This window comes from Odocoileus virginianus, chromosome 16 (assembly GCF_023699985.2).
Source record: "Odocoileus virginianus isolate 20LAN1187 ecotype Illinois chromosome 16, Ovbor_1.2, whole genome shotgun sequence".
Taxonomy (NCBI): Eukaryota; Metazoa; Chordata; class Mammalia; order Artiodactyla; family Cervidae; genus Odocoileus; species Odocoileus virginianus.
In genome coordinates this window covers 36,025,000-36,041,705 of record NC_069689.1, presented here as the reverse complement: position 1 = coordinate 36,041,705, position 16,706 = coordinate 36,025,000, and the positions used below count along the sequence as shown (strand labels likewise).

At 44.1% G+C, this 16,706-nt stretch overlaps 1 protein-coding gene and 1 non-coding gene across 4 annotated transcripts; both read left to right on the top strand.

The window, feature by feature from the left end:
- Nucleotides 1-33: 33 nt before the first annotated feature.
- Nucleotides 34-5,022, top strand: FOXG1 (forkhead box G1). Of its 2 annotated transcripts, none has more exons than XM_070478066.1 (2): nucleotides 34-664; nucleotides 1,840-5,022. In XM_070478066.1, the coding sequence occupies exon 2, from the start codon at nucleotides 2,006-2,008 to the stop codon at nucleotides 3,473-3,475; it is 1,470 nt and encodes a 489-aa protein (XP_070334167.1). In that variant the 5' UTR covers nucleotides 34-664; nucleotides 1,840-2,005; the 3' UTR covers nucleotides 3,476-5,022. The 2 variants fall into 2 exon arrangements, with proteins under 2 accessions (XP_070334167.1, XP_070334168.1); XM_070478067.1 differs by having other exon boundaries at nucleotides 578-664; nucleotides 1,806-5,022.
- A 2,638-nt stretch (nucleotides 5,023-7,660) lies between these two features.
- On the top strand, nucleotides 7,661-15,832 carry LOC110131803 (uncharacterized). Of its 2 annotated transcripts, none has more exons than XR_011491838.1 (3): nucleotides 7,661-7,768; nucleotides 8,117-8,189; nucleotides 15,671-15,832. It is a non-coding gene; the product is annotated as an uncharacterized protein (transcript). The 2 variants fall into 2 exon arrangements; XR_011491839.1 differs by lacking the exon at nucleotides 7,661-7,768 and adding an exon at nucleotides 7,925-8,025.
- The last annotated feature ends 874 nt before the right edge of the window (nucleotides 15,833-16,706 follow it).

The following is a 16,706-nucleotide window of genomic DNA, read 5'->3' as shown; positions in this document are numbered from 1 at the left end:
ACTTCAACCCTCAGTCGAACCTTCCAGTCCTAAAGCCCAAGAAGCTGGAATTGTGGGACGCACGTTCCCAAGGCTCCTGGGTGCCCTCCAGCAGCATTCAGGATGGGAAAGGGCTGGCTGAAGCATGAGGTTATTTCAGGATTAAGGCCCGCACAAATTAAAAACATTTGAGAAACGGAACGAAAAAGAAAAGAGGGAGTGAAAATAGGAAGGCTTAAAAAAAAAAAAAAAACACCGGAAAGAAATAGACGCCCACCCTTTTTTTTCCCCCCCTTCCAATGTCAACAATCAAAATGAAAACATTTCCAGGGTGATCGCTCGCGGCTACTCGCTTCCAATTCGGATTAGAAGCTGAGAAGACGCCGGAGCGGCGAGGAGAAAACGGCACCGAGTCGCCCAGAGCGTGAGCGAAGGTCTGGAGCCGGAGAGAAGGGGAAGGAAGAGAACGCACAGACAGAGCATGTATTCCCTGGTTTATTTCGAGATTGTTTGGTATTGTTTTCTCTCTGAGCACCCCTTATTTCGGAAGGCCATCATAGGCACCCACTACTGAGCCGCCCTCGCCCGCCGCTACCGCCGCCGCCGCAGCGCCTGGAGCCCCAGGCCCGGCTTCCCGGCGGCGCCCGAGCTCCGAGCTCGCCGCCGGCCGAGCCGCAGGAATCGAGTAAGTAACCCCCGTTTGGCCCCGCGCTCGCCAGCCCACTTCCTCCACATCTCTTCGTTTCCAAACCTCTCCCGGGCCCTCCTCCCTCAAGGTTTAGGACACCACCCCCACCCCCAACCCGCTCCGCGCCCGAGGTGGGCCTTTCCTCCCCGACCTTCCGAAGCCTCGTAGGAGCTTTACCTACGGCACGCACGGCTTTCCTACGGGCTCAGAAATGCCGGACCCGGGCCTGCAAGGCCGACCCCGCCGAGTAGTGCCTCGCCTCTTCCTCCTCCATTTCCTGCCCTCTCCCACCCACTCCTCTCCGCCGCCGCCGCCACCACCGCCCCCACTTTTAAAAATAAAACTGGATACAAACTTTAATCAATAAGGACAAATATTGACGCTCAAACGAAAATGTCTCAATACAGTGAGAAGGAAGCCGAAAATGGGAGAGATCTACCCTAAGAGGGAGATTTCGGTTGAGCAGACCGGCGGGGTGGCAGGGGTGGAGTGGAGGTAGTCGGGGGTGGGGTGGGGGGGCGCGCAGAGAAGGGCCGCGGCGCAGCGAGCTCCCGCCGGAGTATCCCTACGCGGCTCCGCGCGGCCGCGAGGCCCAGAGCCCGCGGAGAGGGGGAGGCGAGCGCCCGAGGGGGCGGGAGCCGGCGGGCAGGCGGGCGGGCGGGCGGACGGACGGGCGGGGCGGGGGTGGGTGGGCCCGGGCCCGCCGATTGGTCGACGGCGGGAGAGACGCTCCCGCACGCCGCCGGCTCTGATTGGCCCAGCGGTAGGAAAGGTTAAACCAAAAATTTTTTTACAGCCCTAGTGTGCGCCTGTAGCTCGGAAAATTAATTGTGGCTATAGCCGCCGCGATCGCTGTCTCCCCAGCCTCGCCGCGGCCGCTCCGGGACGCGCCCGCCCGCCGCCCGGCTCTCCCCCCCTTTGGGCTGCTGCTGCTGCTGCTGCTGTGACTGCTGCTGCGAGAGGAGGAGGAGGAGGAAGCAGCAAGGGGGGGGGAGCGGGGGGGTGGGGGGGAGACCGAGAAGTAGAGTTGGGAGCGAGGGAGCTTCACCCCCGGGGCGGTGGTTGTTTCTTTTTTTTTTTCCCCCTCTTTCTTTCTTTTTTTCTTTTCTTTTTTTTTTTTTTTCTTCTAATTCCTGAGGGGTGGTTGCTGCTTTTGCTACATGACTTGCCAGCGCCGGAGCCTGCGGTCCAACTGCGCTGCTGCCGAAGCGCTCAGTGCCGCCGCCGCCGCCCGCGCCCCGCTCGGCACCCACCGGTCGCCGCCGCCCGCTGCGCCGCTGCCCGGCTCCCGCGCCGCCGCCGCCGCTACCGTCGCCGTTTCCCCCCGACGACTGGGTGATGCTGGACATGGGAGATAGGAAAGAGGTGAAAATGATCCCCAAGTCCTCGTTCAGTATCAACAGCCTGGTGCCAGAGGCGGTCCAGAACGACAACCACCACGCGAGCCACGGCCACCACAACAGCCACCACCCCCAGCATCACCATCACCATCACCACCATCATCACCACCCGCCGCCGCCCGCCCCGCAACCGCCACCGCAGCAGCAGCCGCCACCGCCGCCGCCGCCGCCGCCCCAGGCACCGCAGCCGCCCCAGGCGCGGGGCGCCCCGGCCGCCGACGACGACAAGGGCCCACAGCAGCTGCTGCTCCCGCCGCCGCCGCCGCCGCCCCCGGCCGCCGCCCTGGACGGGGCCAAAGCGGACGGGCTGGGCGGCAAGGGAGAGCCGGGCGGCGGCCCTGGGGAGCTGGCGCCCGTCGGGCCGGACGAGAAGGAGAAGGGCGCCGGCGCCGGGGGGGAGGAGAAGAAGGGGGCGGGAGAGGGCGGCAAGGACGGGGAGGGGGGCAAGGAGGGCGAGAAGAAGAACGGCAAGTATGAGAAGCCGCCGTTCAGCTACAACGCGCTCATCATGATGGCCATCCGGCAGAGCCCGGAGAAGCGGCTGACGCTCAACGGCATCTACGAGTTCATCATGAAGAACTTCCCCTACTACCGCGAGAACAAGCAGGGCTGGCAGAACTCCATCCGCCACAACCTGTCCCTCAACAAGTGCTTCGTGAAGGTGCCGCGTCACTACGACGACCCGGGCAAGGGCAACTACTGGATGCTGGACCCGTCGAGCGACGACGTGTTCATCGGCGGCACCACGGGCAAGCTGCGGCGCCGCTCCACCACGTCGCGGGCCAAGCTGGCCTTCAAGCGCGGGGCGCGCCTCACCTCCACCGGCCTCACCTTCATGGACCGCGCCGGCTCCCTCTACTGGCCCATGTCTCCCTTCCTGTCCCTGCACCACCCCCGCGCCAGCAGCACTTTGAGTTACAACGGCACCACGTCGGCCTACCCCAGCCACCCCATGCCCTACAGCTCCGTGTTGACTCAGAACTCGCTGGGCAACAACCACTCCTTCTCCACGGCCAACGGGCTGAGCGTGGACCGGCTGGTCAACGGGGAGATCCCCTACGCCACGCACCACCTCACGGCCGCCGCGCTCGCCGCCTCGGTGCCCTGCGGCCTGTCGGTGCCCTGCTCCGGGACCTACTCCCTCAACCCCTGTTCGGTCAACCTGCTCGCGGGCCAGACCAGTTACTTTTTCCCCCACGTCCCGCACCCATCAATGACTTCGCAGAGCAGCACGTCCATGAGCGCCCGGGCCGCCTCTTCGTCCACGTCTCCGCAGGCCCCCTCGACCCTGCCCTGTGAGTCTTTAAGACCCTCTTTGCCAAGTTTCACCACGGGACTGTCCGGGGGACTGTCTGATTATTTCACACATCAAAATCAGGGGTCTTCTTCCAACCCTTTAATACATTAACATCCCTGGGACCAGACTGTAAGTGAACGTTTTACACACATTTGCATTGTAAATGATAATTAAAAAAATAAGTCCAGGTATTTTTTATTAAGCCCCCCCCCCCATTTCTGTACGTTTGTTCAGTCTTTAGGGTTGTTTATTATTCTAACAAGGTGTGGAGTGTCAGCGAGGTGCAATGTGGGGAGAATACATTGTAGAATATAAGGTTTGGAAGTCAAAATTATAGTAGAATGTGTATCTAAATAGTGACTGCTTTGCCATTTTCATTCAAACCTAACAAGTCTATCCTTAAGAGCCGCCAGATTTCCATGTGTGCAGTATTATAAATTATCATGGATCTTTATGGTGGACGCAGACCTTGAGAACAACCTAAATTATGGGGAGAGTTTTAAAATGTTAAACTGTAATTTGTATTTAAGAAGCATTCGTAGTAGAGGTGCCCAAGAAATTATTTTGGCCATTTATTGTTTTGTCCTTTTCTTTAAAAAGCTGTTTTGTTTTTTTTTTTTTTAATTTTGTTTACTTTTAGACCAAAGATTGGGTTCTAGAAAATGCACTTGGTATACTAAGTATTTAAAAAAAAAAAAAAAAAAAGAAAGTTGTTTCAGTTGGCAGCACTGCCCATTCAAATGAATCGGAAGGGGACAAAATTAATGATTGCCTTCATTTTGTGTTGTGTATATTTTGATGTATGTGGTCACTAACAGGTCACTTTTATTTTTTCTAAATGTAGTGAAATGTTAATACCTATTGTACTTATAGGTAAACCTTGCAAATATGTAACCTGTGTTGCGCAGATGCCGCATAAATTTGAGTGATTGTTAATGTTGTCTTAAAATTTCTTGATTGTGATACTGTGGTCATATGCCCGTGTTTGTCACTTACAAAAATGTTTACTATGAACACACAGAAATAAAAAAATAGGCTAAATTCATATATATCTTGATACTTTTGTCTCTTTTATTAAGTAGAACTAATTTTTAAAAGATCATTAAAGTTCTAGGGAATTCAAAGGCTTTTTCAGCCAACTGAAATTTAAACTGCTCCTTTCATTTGAACTGAGACTTTTCAAATGAATATAATATTTTTTCCATTGTGGATTCAAATTTTACCAGGAGCAGACTATTTAATAAATGCTAGCTTTAAACAAAATATAGGCTTTTCAGCTGATATCTTTAAGTTTCTGTAGATATACAGTAAAAAGAGATTATTTAATTTTATGTGCATAGCTATTTACCTTGTGTTTATTTTCAAATCAGTTGATAGAATGCTTTTTATATATTTTGTTTCAGGTATCTTGTTTATAGCACTTGGCAAATTATAAATAAATATATGTATATGGTTAGATAGAAGTGAATATAATGCACACATATGTAATATATATAGACACACAGAGCCCTTCAGTTCAGGTACAATTTGCGCTATGAATGCTGCAAATATTTTTGTTTAAATATTTGTATTTATACTTTCTAAGTCAGCATTTATTTTTGTGGCTGTTTACCCACAATGAAAGAGTTCTAATAAAGATGTGCTGAAGTTGCAATATAGATTTTGCTGAAGTGATCACCTGTTGTAATGACTTGCAGATCAATGTTTATATTTTATTTTTAAATTATAACAATTTAAAGATCCAGATGTTCAGAAGAAGTAAAATGCCTCTCTCCTTTTCTTTCATTTTTACATCATAGAGGTATTTCTTGATTCCCTTTTAAATATGTCTGTGTAGTTTTATCTAGAAATTTGTCCTCTTGCTTAGTCATAATTTTGTTTTAACTTGCAGTATACATATGCATGCACATATATGCATATAGATATAAATCTGAAGCAAAATGAAAACATTTTCTTGAGTTGTTTAGCAGTCCAATTGCTGTGACTCCAGAAAATAATTAGTAAACCTAACTAAAAGGTTTAGTAACTAATTGGATCCTGTGGTGAGTCCGTGGAGGACAAGTTGTTCATTTGTTACAATTGTATAGTCTGAAATGTGTTCTGCAGTAATGCAATAAGCTGGCTACTTCTTACAAAGGGCCCAATGAAAAATAATCTGTCCCCAAGATGTTATCGGCAAACACTTAGAGAGTTGGTCAGGAGGAAAAAAAAAAAACCTAGGCGAGAAGCAGGCTGACTGAAACAGATTTGAAATACAACTACAGAATAGTTAATATTGGAATATGGGAATGGGTGGCCTGTGGAATGGAGAGATAGAGGAAGAGACAGCTAGAGGGAAGAAAGGGAAAGGAGGATCTTGAACCTTAAAAAAAAAAAAAAAGTCCCTGCTACCAAAAAGAAAAAATGAATGAGAGAGAGGAGAGAGAGATCTAAGACAGAAAAAGGCCAGGAAAAAATTAAAAGAGCTGGAACCAAATATACACAAATGGGGAAAGAACTAAAATAGACCAAGACAGCTAGTTTAATTATCTCCTTTAAGCAGACTGGACAAGATTCTATTTTCTTAGTATGAGAGCAGTTTCACCAGAGGTCTAAGTTTCTTGGAATTTAACAGTTCTTTAGGATGAAGCATGAAAGAAAATTCCACAAATAAATTATTTTAGAAGCCAAATGTATGACTGATAATAAAAATAGTAATAGCGTCCAAGTGAATGAAGTTAGGGAAAGGAAATTCCTATTACACATTTGTGATCCAAAACAGCTCAAAGACAAGCATGTGTTTAGACTGGAAAAGGTGATGATGTATTGTTTGCTTTCACCATGGGTTTTATTTGTAGAATAAGAATGTACTGGGACAGAAGAAATATAGTCTTTTGCCTATCAAAAGTTACAAAGACAGTCAGACTCATAGTGAGGTGAAGGGACATATATATAGAAGACAGATTTCCCCCATAAGTATTTTTTTATGGCCATATTAAATAGCTATTATTTCTGATTGTTTATTTGCATGATCAAGAAATAGAATTCCAGTGGCAAATGTAATGTTCTGAAATCAAAAGTAAAATCGACTTCTTTGAATTGATAACTAAGGACTGGAGTAGAAAGTTCTACTTGGATGCATGTCCAAGTTACACATACAACGGATATGATTAGAAGTAAGAATAGTTTGTTTAATATGCATACTAGATACTAAGGGGGATATACAGAGAGAAGGAACTTTGTGAAGGCCTCCTGAAGCCCAATATGAACATTTCATTTATCTCAGTGAGTCCTATCGTCCCTCAAACTATCATCTTCAAAACACACAGAAATCTAGCATGGCATTTAATAGATTTTTTGCAACAAATTGGTTGTAACATTGTGTTGTTATTTGTTGTCTTCAACCTTTGCCAGTTAAAATTAACTTATGCTGGAAAAACATTTTGAAACTTTTTGAAGCTTTTCTTCTTTTATAGTTAATAACTGTTTTTAATGAGATGAAGGTTGCTCTTTTTGAGATTTTGGAACTGGAAGTGCTTAGTGATCATAACTTATTTGACATCTCAAATTGCAGTTTCTTTCCAGGTTTAAAGTATTTTGTCTGCTACAAGTTAATACAAATTATTAATATATAAAACTTTGAGAGAGTGACTTACTTAAGCTAGAGCAGTGAAAAGATTCTTGCAAATGTTTCTTCAAGTTGTTTCAAAATTGGAAATTACGGGAATATGAAGCCCAGAACTAACAAGATTTAATACAAGTATCTATGCTCATGGAAGATTTCATGTGGTTTCTATTACTCACATCAAATTGAGGATAGATAAAAAAGAAAATGAGACTTGTAGTGTTTGATTTAATTATGTATATTTAAATTGGTTATTTCACCCAAGTAGGTGGATAAATCCAAAATACTTAGAGCTCTAAATATATAAATATGGTTTTTTAAAGTCTGTTTTCTACAACATCGTTGAAGAACTTGCATGCAATGAAATAATTTTGCTTTTGAGAAATTAATTTTAAGAATAGCTAAATTGGCTGGTTGTGTTTGGGACTCAATGCCTGTTTGAGAAATAGGCTAACAAAGGGTGAAGGTGAAGACCATTAGAGGTTTTAGAAGGGGCTGAGACGGGTTGCTAGGGTTGTGTAACTGTGCCTAGAGGGCGGGGTTCCTGAACATTCCTACTTCACCAGATAACCTGCCCCCAACACTACTCCAGCTTCTGCCAGACAGATGGGACTCTCCAGCATGAAAATCTGCGCAACCATTCCAACAAGTAGGGTAGGTGAAACTGAAATTAAAATTCCCCCTTCTTTTTTTTTCCCCCTACTTGAGGCCAGATCCTGGAGATACAGAAAGAATAGGGGTCATTTAGATTCTCCTTTTCGCGCATACACGTCTGCATTCTCCCTAAGAGCTTCCAACCTGTAAGAGTTCAAAGGCGCTATCTTTCACAGTACTTCATTCTTGATTTTCTCTTATGCGCTTTTTTTTTTTTTTAAGGCTTTCTTTTCCCATCCCAATCATTCTCCCGTCTCTACCCTCCCTCCAGAGTCTCCCCTCCCCCCACCCCAACCATCAGCAGTTAAAATAATCCACCTCTTGGTTTTCGGCCCCCAAACCGACCTTTTCTCCACTCCAGCGGTCAGTTCACCGGGACCTTTTCCTAAGGATGTAGGCCAAGGTGGCTCAAGGAAATATATGATGTAGTGTTATATTTTGAGTCTCTTTTCTGCCTTCCAATTTCTATCTTTTTTTCCCCCCCTCCACCCAAGACTGTGCCTGATGTTGCCCGGAGGATGCCGAGGAAAAAGACTTCAGGACTGGAAGAGCTCTTACCCAAGATCGGTAAGTGAAAGTGCTTTACCGGGATGCGGGTGGCGGGGGAGCTGTGCCCGACCGGCTGATTTTGACCAAGGCTCAAACTGAGACTTTGAGGTCCAGGACTAAAGTACTGTTTAAAAAAAAAAAAAAAAAAAAAAAGTTCTTTCTTAGAGGGCGCGCTATCAGCAGAAGTAGCTGAAAGAATGCATGACTTTTTTTCCCCCTCGGCGGCAGAGAGTCGCGGTGGATCCCTAAGTAAAAAGGGTGTAGACATGGTAAAAAGGGATGGTGAGAAAAGGAGAAGAGTTTCTATGGAGCCAGGGTAGTGGGAGACTGAACTAGGTTCCAAAGTGCAAAGTAATTCATTTCGTGGGAAAAGGATTTCTGAGTCTTAAAGAAACTGCGAGAAGACACTAACGAGACTTAAGGTTCAAACCTCTACGTATTTGCTCCCCCTATTTGAGACAAAGGTTTTTGTTCGAGAGTCAAGGGCTTGCTGCGTTCTAAAGTTTTCTTTTCTTTTTCCTTTTCTTTCTTTTTATTTCTTGGTGGGATGTCCCTCCTCCCCCTATTTTTACACCAACTTCGCCCACCTCCCCCAGAGCTGGCCCTCCGCTCCCAGCTCCTTGGCCTGGGTCGGGCGAGGATCCCTGCCGGCTTTAGCGGCGTTGCTCCAGGTAGAGTCGGGGGTGGGAGGCTCTCTTTCCCTTATTCGAAGGAGTAAGGAAATGAGCACCGTTCTGGGCTTGACTTCGTCCCTGCTGGGAATATCTCAGTTCCTGGCTTTGGGATCTCAGGCTAATAATTGATTCTTAATGCACACTTAGGAGACGGCGGTGTAAGCTCGAGAGCCAGGGTATCCCGAGAGTAGCTGCGGGCGCGCGAGACAGGTTGCCTCGGCCCGAAGCGAGTTTGGAGCCCTCGCCGAGGTTTCCCCGTTAGCCTTTCGGGCGCCCCGGGGACTTCAGCATGATGGCGGGACTTGAGGTCCCTGTGGCAGGGACCCGGCAACGCGGTTTTCTCGGATTTTGGAATCGTGTAGAAACGTGCTTTGGGCGGCCGGGCCGCTGTGGCGCTGGCGGCGCGGTGCAGAGGTGCTCCCGGGCCGCGGCGGCGGAGACGCCGGCAGAGGGGAAGCCGGGCGCCTCGCAGCGAGCCGCAAGGTGAGGGCGCTCTTGCCCAGGACAAGGCGGAGCTCGGAGTGCGAGGGCGCCGGCTGACTCCGGGGACACCGACGCCCGCAGCTGGGCCGGCGCGCTTCCCCGCCTTTCCCCTTTCTGCCCTTTCTTCCGTGCTCCCCACCCGCCCACCTGGTGCGGTTTCAGATCTTAGCACCTGCTGGTTGATAGAACTGTTTCCTCTGTAGTGGACACCTTTTCTCCTTTCCACTCTACTCTTCCATTTCGCTTTCTGCCCCGTTTCTTTTCTGCCCAAACCCGTGGTCCGAAGTGAAGGGTTCTTAGAGGAAAAGAGGTAGCCTTTGGGGTAGGAATTCCAACACTTTCAAAGGTGTCCCTGCGCCAGGGAAAGGGAGGCAGGGGGTTAGGTGGGCAGAGCATCCTGCTTGTGCGAGGGGGATTCTCAACAGTGATCTTCAGCCTTGAAAAGAAAGAACCATGAAGAATGGAGTTCATCCATTTCCGACTGTCCCCCCCTCCCCGTCTTCCATAAGACTCAATTTCTATGCCTCAACCCCATCCTCACCTGGCCCTCTATCAAAACTAAGGGAGGCAGAAATTCCAGAATTGTTGAATTAGGAAAAGGCGTTTAAAATAGCCAGTAACTCTCAAAATTATGCTTGTGACAGTGAGAGAAGAGACAGGATGTCCCCTGTCCTTGTCACGGCGTGTCGCCTGCCGCGTGTGAATCTCAGCCCTCCTCTCCGGCCTTGGGGAAAGCTAGGGAGGAAGCTCACTGCACGTTGCACGATGTAGGGATTATCGTCCGAATGGGGGACTGTTCACTGCCAGACGTGTTCGGGATATTCAACTTCGCTTTAGGTTGAATTTTTCTACACAGTCAGCACTCCTCGAATTGGGGCCATCTTCCTCAGTTATATTCCCTCTTTCTTCTCCTCATATTGTCTAATCCTTTTAATCAGAATGCATTTCAGGTGCAAACCTATCTTGCTCTGGGTCTGGAAGGCAAGGCGTTGCTGTTGATTCTCTTGACTGAACAGAAAAACTAAAAACTGTAGTGGGGTTAGAGATAAACTGAATTATCTCTCAGTTCTTTCATTTTCTCACTGCTCTGAAATTTAATGACCTGATCATTGTTGTTTGAAGTTAAATTATCTGTTAAATTAGCTCTAAACAATAACTGGTGATATTTTCCTTTTGGGATCAGTTGCCCTTGCATCCTGTTTCCTAGATGGAAAGGAGAGGAGTCAAAGAGAACGTTTGGTCACATAATTATACAAAGACAATAAAAATGGATATTTATGTGCTAGTGATATCATGCAAGGAAAAAAATCACTTTCAAAGATGCTGAATTTCATAAATAAGAAAAAATTTGAGGCCTGTGCTTCAGAAGGACCACACTAATTCAAGGATGAATGTAAATAAGCATCTTTGTTGATTAAGAAAAAAATGTGAACACCATATTTTCATTACTCTACAGAACCTAAATACTCAAACTCATCATACACCGGTACTTGCTAATTTAAATTAATTCTGCCCTCCAGGGATAAATATTCTCAAAAAGGAAATTTAACTTTAAGCAAAATCTGAAATGTTTCAGATGTGAATTTCTAGAAATCCAAAGTATATTTATTTATTTGAGGCAGACACTTGTTTGTTTTGCAATCACTTTATGAAACAATTTTGGAATAACGCAGATGCTCTTCCCCCCTTCCTTGTTTCAGACTGCTTGCATATGCAGGCAAAGGCATAAGAACTCCCAGGGTATATTGAGGAAATAACATTTTTACTCTTTTGTTTTAACAAAAGGCCCAAAGAACCTATAAAGCCAAAGGTACCATAGTAGTTTTTAAAAATCTTTAAAAATGAGCACTTTGTGTGTCTTTTACCCATTAAAACGTGCTGAATGAATAATTAGAGGCTATAATGAAGGTTGAAAACTCAGAACATGAATAAGGTGGCAATTTTATTATTTAATGCTTTTATAACTTTTATCATTAATTATGTAATTTTAAGTTTGGCAAAGCTTTGTTAGAAAAAAAAGAGTACTCGTCCCACCCCATCAAATATACTCTAGAAGGAATAAGGTAGAATCAGGTAGAAGTGGCAAGAGGGCTTGTTTATTTATTTCCAGTAGTAGTAATTGTAGTAGTAGCAGCAGCAGTGGAGTTGAAAAATATACTTTTAATTATACATTGGGAGCTCTGACTGCAGGCTGGAAGACTAGAATTGATCATTCCTGCATCGATGGCGTGGTCTATTACTGCATTGATTTGTGTTCATTTATGCAGACTTTCAGTTATTTACTTACATATTTCAGCATCTGCCTCTTGATTATTATCGCAGGTTGGTTTTAATGAAAGAACTTATATAGGAAACACATTTGACAGATCAATTTTAAGTAAACTTGGTAGTGAATTATGGCACTCCAAAGAGTGTATGAAATTACTTATTCGTACTTACTTTTTAGGAATTAGGAACCTGTCTCTGATTAAAATCTCACACTACTCAAAAGCTTCCATTCTTCTAACATTGTGCTTATGTTTTTATAAAATAGGAAAACAGATGATTATATGATGTTAGGTGTGATAGAATGAAACTGATGAATGAGGTTTTTGGGTTTTTTTTTTTCCGTTGACATGACTAGGTTACCCTCATGACAATAAAGTGACCATTGGGTTTACTAATGCTATTGAAAATCAAGGAGCAATGGATTTTGAATACCTCTAAGTTATGCCAGGGGTACTTATGCTGAACAGGATATTCTCAGATTCTTCAGTACATACTAAATGCATATATTCTATAATTTAGTGTATATCTACAATTATACCTTATGAAGATTGGCATTTCTCTTGAACTAAAAGCTTACATGTGAATGTTATGCATCAAAGTTGATTTGAACAAATAGGACAACTAAAGACCAGGGAGTGTGACTTTTGTATGTAAAAGGCAGTACTCTAGAAGGAATAAAGTAGAATCAGGTAGAAGTGACAGCAGGCCTTGTTTATCTATGGGAGATTGAGATGCATGTGCTTCTCTTATTGTCATTACAAAATGTTGAAAGATGACTTGGAAATGGGGGGAAGGAGTGGCCAAATTCTTTGAGGGCTATTTGCTTCTGACTTTACAGATCTTTTATTGCAGTCTGGAGGATCAGTTTTTCCTCACTAATAATTTAGAATTCATCTACCAAATACGGTTAATAGTTCTCTTCTTCGTTTCTCACACGTACCCCTTCTCTGGTATCTGCGAAGAATATAGAGGAAAATTAATCGAATTCTTTCTTAAGAAGGAAAGGGCCTTGAGACATGGAATTAACTCTCCTCACCCTGGCGAGTTTTCCTGAAACTACTGATAACCTCAGCATCGGTGCTCTGAGAGGTGGAGCCTCGCAGTCAGGCGGCTGCAGGCAGAAGGTGGGCGAGCCCTGGGACCTTAAGCTGTGTAGAAGGTTGAAAGGAGGAGCAGAGGGAGAGCTTTGAGGTTTGTTTATTTTGTCTATTTTTATTTTTCTGTCCCGTGCCAAGCCCTTGAAGTTAACACAGAGATATGGCCCTTTAGGACCAAGCACTCAGCATTCTTTCGAGACCGAGATTCCAGAGCATCAGATGAACCGACTTAGAGCTAAGGCTTGCTCACCCCCACCCCTTCCTACGCACGCACCAGCTCGTCCTCACGTGCGTCGGGGTAGTGGACAGTGTTGACTTGAATTGCTCTCGCTCGCTCCAAGCCTTTCCTGTGAATGAACCCGAAAACACTCGACAGGTCGTGAATAATCGTTTTAATGAGTGTGCAAAGCGTGCGACGGGGTGCACCGAGCTGTCGGGTTAAACAAACAACTTGTACCCTGACCAAATCCGATTGTTAAAGTGCAAAGTGATGTCAGTACCATTTCCATTGCCCTTCAGAAAACCACAGATCTGACACGCGGGAGTCCAATTTTCCCCATTAAAGAAAAATAACAATATTTTCCAACCGTGTATGTGATCTTCTTTAATATTAACCTGAGCCAAACAAAACCTCATTTGGGTATCAGAGAAGTAGTTGTGTCACTGCCTCAAAAACAAATCGAAAAGGAGAAAACAAGGAAGAAATCAGAACAAATCTAAAAAGCCTAACAGATTTCTTTTTGATAGCTCACACATCATTGCTGATCAATATTGTAAAAATCTTACACACACACACACAGCAGCTCAGTATTGGCAAAAATCAAGTTAACTGCATCTAAACAATTGTGATAGATCATTTGGTTCTGTATTAAAATAGAAACTACCAACCTATAAAGAATTTTTTTCTATTGAAAATCTAACGGAAATATGTGCTGTTATACATTAGTCTGTGGAGGAATGAAGGGATAAGTAGTCCTCACATTTATGCTTTCAAGGAAAGAAGGTTGGAGAAAAGTAATGTTAAAGGAACCCTCATGGGCCACCACTATCTAAAAAAATAACAAAAAGCACAGTGAGCTCCACAAATCACACTCTCCCCTCTTTTTGGACAACTGTACTGGGGAAATATTTTTGTTTCTTTCACATCTAGTAAAAATACCTACTTATTTAGAATCAGCCACATGTTCTCCTTTACTTGCTCTTTCTTTTACCCTCTTTCACAATTCCAAACATCAACTGCCACATGAAGACTAAGAAAATAAAACCTCAAAAGTTTTTAAAAATTCTTTTTTATGTATCTTCTCTGAAAATTTTGTGCAGAAATGTGTAAAGTGTTGCCCTTGCCAGCACCTCATATACATTCATGAATCAAACAAAATGGCCCAGATGCTTGGAAATCAGTGTATCAGTTCCAAATAACTAGCTCCTTCAACTCAGTAACAATATAGGGAGATTAAGGTTTATATTTTCATTGGATTAAGTATTACAGATTACATGTTTTTCTTCTAATACTGAAAACATATCATGTCCTACAGTCTGAAAGTTTATTCATCCTCTTATAATTGTAGTCAGCTTGTAGGAATAAACTGTTAGGGATATTGTACATTTGAATATAGGAGCTCAGCAGCATTTGCTCACTTAACTGCTACTGCATAGGTGGTTGTCTATATATCTGTCTTTCTGACCATCTATTTCACATACAAATATGTCAATATACAGCCAACTGTAATTAATGAACTAACCCATCTGAAACATATAACTGAGTATCTGATGGAATAAGCATTCTCATATGGAAGCCGTTGTTATGGTTGCTAGTTTTTATACATCTCTGTCAGTTTAGCCCCAACTGGATAAATGGAAGGTACTGAAATTCAGTTTCCATCATCGAAACTTGGAAAAGACAACCAGTAGGTTAGGACAGTGTTTTTGTTGATTTTGACTGCTATCTGGTGAATGTCTGTATCAGAATATCAATTCAGAATAGCCTTTAATTACTAGGAAATTTGACAAAAATGACTGTCAAAAATTAGGGGCTTGCATTTTTATTGTTTTAAGTATTTTTGGACATACAACAGACTGTGCAGTTATTACCTAAACAGATTTCTTCTCTGTGGGCTGACTGAGTTGAGGAATTTTAGGAGTCACTGAAAGAGCCGAATCCATTTCTGTTTTAGATTCACAAACAGCAAAGCTAGAGGGTGCGTCTGTTTTTGTGTGTATATATGTAGTTAAAGAACTGCACTATCAAAACATTAATTATATTTGAAAGATAGCAGAGAGCTTGTTGTGGAGAGAATTGCATTATTGAATTTATATTCCATGGAATGTGTCTGTGGAAAGGGCTGAAATTGTATACCTGTCTTATATGATGCACCCTCTTCAGTGAGGTGTGTAATAAGAGCAAAGAGATGAAGGAGGCAAACTTAGAGAGAAGAGATCTTAGGTATTTGGATGGTCCTAAGCAGAAGGAATTCACGCGCAAATGCAAATGACTGAAGAACAAGCCTGGGGTCTTTGTTCTCTGTCAACAAAAACAAATGTATTTTTTTCCCTCTATCAAACAAATCACAGAGCGATCTTAGCTGAATCTGGAGCACGTTGGGGGGAGAGAGAGAGAGACTGAGTGACTAAGAATATTCCAATTACCATAGTTCTGATTCCCAAGTCCTGTTTATTTCACAGCTGCCAAATTTTATATCCAAAATTTAGATTCTCTTCCTCCCAAATCCTACATTGGTATGAATCATCCCTGATCATTTTTAGTTTTTGGCTTAATTACTAGTTTTCAGCTTTAAATTACCAATAAACTAATTAATCTGACTAATCTTTCTAAACTTCTGTTAAGTAGTATAATAGCAGCAACAACAACAAAAATAAAATAACAAAAACTGCAGCAATAATGACAAAAATAAAATGTTAATAATAATACAAACAATAATAGCATAAACAATTTAAAAATATTTTTTCTGGCCAACAGGATGAAGACGGAATCTATTTCAGTCTGAAATTTGTGTTTCATGGCTGCAGTTGGACATTCCTCTGATATCTTGTATCACTGGTTAGATGGATGATCCGTTCCTACCCAACTTGTGTTCTAATAGACTACCCTGGTCTAACATGGTGGATCATTTTAGTGTCACTGAGTGCTTTTGTGTCCCCTCTTCACTGCTATGGGCATGTCCCCCTTGGACACTATTCCCAAATCAATCAACCCAGAACAGACCTGGAAGCAGAGACAGACAGGTGAAGGGATTCTTGAGTAGAAGGACCTGGTACCATCTGACTGAAGCTCTTCTGGTGAATGGTCAAGTTGTCATATTTGGGACTCACCTTCACAAAGACAAGAAGTTTGAGAAGGGCATAGGAACTAAGGTTCTGTGAATCAAAAGAGAATTCTGGCCCTAAGGAATTCAGGTCATTGGGTGAGACACAAAAATTAGAAATTAGGGCCTCCAGGATGAGCTCTGATATCTTTGGAGATGGAGGGATGCAAAGAGGACACTAAAGTGGAGGGAGTGGAAGCAGAGGGAGGAGACCAGGTGGAAGATGTTAGGACCTGGTGATAATCTAGCTGGTAAAGCTGACCCACCTGTTTAGGAGGAGGGAGAGATGCTTTTATCAGTTGTAAACCTGTCAAGGTTTATTGTTCCAGGTACAAGAACAGCCATCAGTTCCTGAGACTGGAAAGAATCTGCTACTGAGTTTGTATCTGCAGGCATCTAACTCTCCTCTCAGCCCAAAGTTCTCCCTATGTCCTGAGCCCCCTATGCACCCCATCCCCAAGAAAAAGGAAATGAAAGAAAATAAAAAGCAGATAGGGAGAGAATTAAGACTCAGTGTTTGTCAGGCAGATGTTGGGGTTAAAGCAGATTGTTTGGGTAACTGCTTTCATTTTGGAGGGGAATGAAAGCTGGTGAGAAAAGGATGGGCATTTGTGGGAGAGAAGAGCAAAAAATGAGAGAAATTCCTTGGCAGCCCAGCGGAAGGAATTTGGGTAGGACCAAGTGGAAAAG